General features: G+C 31.2%; 1 protein-coding gene and 1 long non-coding RNA gene across 2 annotated transcripts; both read left to right on the top strand.

The window, feature by feature from the left end:
* Positions 1-293: 293 nt before the first annotated feature.
* LOC142227531 (E3 SUMO-protein ligase KIAA1586-like) lies at positions 294-2,533 on the top strand. The gene is made up of 2 exons (XM_075298064.1): positions 294-410; positions 470-2,533. Exon 2 carries the CDS (start codon positions 816-818, stop codon positions 2,517-2,519), a length of 1,704 nt encoding a protein of 567 aa, XP_075154179.1. The 5' UTR covers positions 294-410; positions 470-815; the 3' UTR covers positions 2,520-2,533.
* A 382-nt stretch (positions 2,534-2,915) lies between these two features.
* Positions 2,916-3,591, top strand: LOC142227529 (uncharacterized). The gene is made up of 2 exons (XR_012719883.1): positions 2,916-3,086; positions 3,235-3,591. It is a non-coding gene; the product is annotated as an uncharacterized LOC142227529 (long non-coding RNA).
* Positions 3,592-3,899: the final 308 nt, after the last annotated feature.

The following is a 3,899-nucleotide window of genomic DNA, read 5'->3' as shown; positions in this document are numbered from 1 at the left end:
TTTTACTAACTCATCTCAGTTGTCACGATTTGTGTTAGTTTTACTTACTCATCTCTGACATTATGTTACGTCGTTTACTAACTCATCTAAGCAACCGCAATCTATGGAAGTTTTGTTTACTCATCACTAACTAGTTACTATGTTAACTTGCTATCTCTTTTTGTCATATGTGTTTGGCTATATTGGTAAATAAATTTGAAAACTAATCTGGTGCAAGGATGCAAAATTTGGTACATGTGTGTAACAAAACGGTTAACATAGGCATAGAGAGTACCATATTGTTCATTCTTGTCATTAGATTCAAATTGTGAAATAAACTGGAATTTCATCGTACACAATGTCAACGCAATCAAATAATTCCACGAAAAGAAAACATAATTCCGATTGGGAACGTGAAACATGGGCTCACGGTAAGTAAATAAGTTGTTCTCTAGCTTTTTTATCAGATTTCTAACAATTTTTTTTGTAGGCTGGCTAAAGCCAATCAGTTTTGCCCCAGAAGCTTTTCGTGTGGCTAATGATTTGTCAAATAATTCTTGGTGCGTAGCTTGCTCACAACCATTGCAATCGCAAAAAAAGGATTTAAAAAAGCACAGTGAATCCGTTAAACATAAAAATAATTTTTCTACGCTTTATGCAAAAAATACATTGGATAGTTATGGTAAATTTAATGTGTTTTCTTTAATCCATTCCAATTAAAACAAATTATTGTAGGTATTGTATGTGACAAACCTGAGGAAAAAATTTTGGACATCAAGTTGGCAATCTTTGTGGCAAGTCACACGTCTATTTCATGCATTGACCATTTAACCGATATGCTAAAAACACTATCAATTAAAGAGTTCGAAAAATTAAGGTTACACAGAACAAAATGTAGTGCCATAATAAAAAATGTCATTGCTCCTGTACTACTCTCCAAATTAGTAGAAGACATGGGTGAGTCCAAGTATTCGCTAATTCTAGATGAATCAACAGATGTTGCTAATAATAAGTGGATGAGTATGTGCATACGATTTTTTAGTAAAGTACAATGTGCCATTCGAACTGAATTTTTGGGTATATTTTTGGTAGAAGAAGCTACAGGAGAAAAACTTTTGCATAGTTTATTAGCATACTTAGCCAAAGTTGGTCTCAATCCAAAAAATATAATAGCCCTTGGCACAGATGGAGCCAATAATTTATGCGGTGCTCGCAGAGGACTATATGGTTTAATGAAAGAACAAAATTCGCAATTGATTCTAGTAAAGTGTATTTGCCATTCGTTGCATCTGTGCTGTTCAGATGCTTCTAAGGTTTTTCCAGCGGAGGTGGAATACTTGGTCAAGGAAATTTACAACTATTTTAGTAACAGTCCGTTACGTACTATTAAGTACAAGCGAGCGTTCGATCTCATAAACACTGGTACCGACGTAATAAGGTATAGAAAGATTATACAAATTGCTGGAACGAGATGGTTGTCGTGTGGTTTTGCAATAATGCGAATCTTGGAGCAGTGGGTGGAACTAAATTATCATTTTTCAATTATATCGACAGATGAAAATGATTTAACTGCCAAAATGATAAACGAATTAATGACAAAAGCAGAAATAAAACTTTATTTGACTTTTATGGCTCCTATAATAGGCGAAATTAATACGCTTAATCTAGCCTTTCAAAGTGATAAAATGGACCCCGGGACGGCCTACGATAAATTAGTTTTATGTGTGTACTCGTTATGTACAAGAATTTTAAAGCCATCTGTAACATCGTGCATAAAGGATGAATATGATTTTGATAAATTAATGGAATTGTTAGATAAAGATTCGGTATATTTGCCACTAGATGCAATGGACCTTGGATACGATTTTGAAAAAGACTTAAAGAATTTGCCTGATGAATCGCATATGAAAATTAGAAAGCTATGTTTTGAATATTTAAAACGTTTATTGCTACAAATGCTTAAGCGGTTGCCATCAAATATTAATTTTTTTAAAAGCTACAAACAATTCTGTCCAAAAACATGCTGCAATTTATTGTGTCAACCAAATTTTACTTCCATGAGAAATTTTTTACAACCCGTTTCAAATACTAAAACCTCTATGGATGTATACGAATCGCAATGGAGGAAATTGCCATTTATAAAATGGAAAGAATTGTTTGGAGAACAAGTAACATTGGATTTAGCAACATTTTGGGCAAAAGTGTATTCATATGAAGATGCGTCAGGGTCAAAGCCGTTCGGGGATCTTGCTGAAATGGTATTGAATATGCTAGCAATTCCTACAAGCAATGCTTGTGTGGAAAGAGTTTTCTCTGTCATGAATTCTGTCAAAACGCGACTTAGAAGTAAAATGCAGTACGAATTGCTAGAAGCTCTTTTAAGAATAAACACGCAATTTTCAAATAATTCTATTTGCTGCAAAAATTTTGAACCTCCATTAGAAATGGTAAAACTTTTTAATTATAAAAATTTGTATAAACCAAATGAGTCCTCTGAGTCCGACGAGTTGGAAGTTTTCAACATTGTAAATGATTTATAAATTCGATCTTTTTGGAAAACGTTTGTGACAATGTAATGTAATGTAAATTAGAATATTTCTAGGAAATGAATTCAAATGTAGAAATTTTTATTGTTTTTGTTTATTTTATTTTTGTTTTGTTCATTTTTTTAATGTAAATGCTACTTATAAAAGCATCTAGTCTGTGAATTTAAATGCCAATGAATACAAAATAAATTTTCATTGTTTTTTGTTTTAAAAATTCGTCAAAAATGTGTTGGGGATTTTTTGGGGAATTCCAGTTGAAACTGGGGATTTTTGGGGATAAAATCCTCCAGATTTGGGGACAAGAGCTGGAAAAATACTGGCAACACTGGCTACCTAAATGGCTTTGCGAAATTTCGAATAATCTTCTCTTTTGTTTTAATACTGGTTGCATGTGTGCTGAGAGGCTGCGGTGAGGGTATTTAAGAGGTCGGAATTTTTTAAGAACATCAGTTATGTAGAGATTGTTAGTGAGTAATGTCACATTATCGGGTTGAGACGCTTTTGCAAAGCATGCAAGCATGTTTGAGAATAATAAAGGAAAAAAATCATATACAACCATGGGTAAGTCATGTTAATAAGTAAATACAAGTGAAAAATTAAAATATATTTATATAATATTTACTTATTTCTAATTTAAAACTTTTATTTTGTATCAATATAAATATTCTAAAGTAAAGTCTAATGTTTTTCTCTTTTTTTCTCATTTCAGATAAGAGAAGAAAAATGTTCTAATAGATGAACCATTGGCCGAAAATTGACACATCTACTATTCTTGGAATTTTTCCTAGAAACATAAAGAATCTTTAATTGCATGAACATTCAATAAAGAATAACAAAATCTACATCAGCATTATAATTAAAATTGGAAATTACGCACATGATTATTGATCTCGAAGAGAGGAAAAACTGACTAGGATCATGTAACAATAATTAAATATCCAAGTTATTATGAATATGTAGTAGTCTCTAATTTTATTTATTCATAACATAAATTCAAATACCCTTTGAATTATAACACGGTCATTATAAGATTTTGTAATAAAAATGTTCATGTCAATGCAAAAAACATGTTTTATTATGTCAAAATGATTTTTATTGTATAAAGGTTTGTATATAGGAAAATATTGATGGGGACGAAAGTAAAGGGACCTTAAATTCTCATTATACCTTTAAAGATAAAAAAACACACAAGATTTTGCTTTAATTAATTTTTATTAATATTTATGAAAAAACATCCACTTTCGATTCTATTTGAAAAGGGCAATAACTAACATTTGTGAAACTCGCAACGTGGTTGAAATCGGTGATCTTTATAGGTTAAACTCAATATTGAAGGAACTGTAAAAATTTAATTTTGATTGTTTCATAAAGAGT

This window comes from Haematobia irritans, chromosome 2 (genome assembly GCF_050003625.1).
Source record: "Haematobia irritans isolate KBUSLIRL chromosome 2, ASM5000362v1, whole genome shotgun sequence".
Taxonomy (NCBI): domain Eukaryota; kingdom Metazoa; phylum Arthropoda; class Insecta; order Diptera; family Muscidae; genus Haematobia; species Haematobia irritans.
The sequence above is the reverse complement of the archived record's forward strand: the minus strand, read 5'-3'. Positions and strand labels throughout refer to the sequence as shown.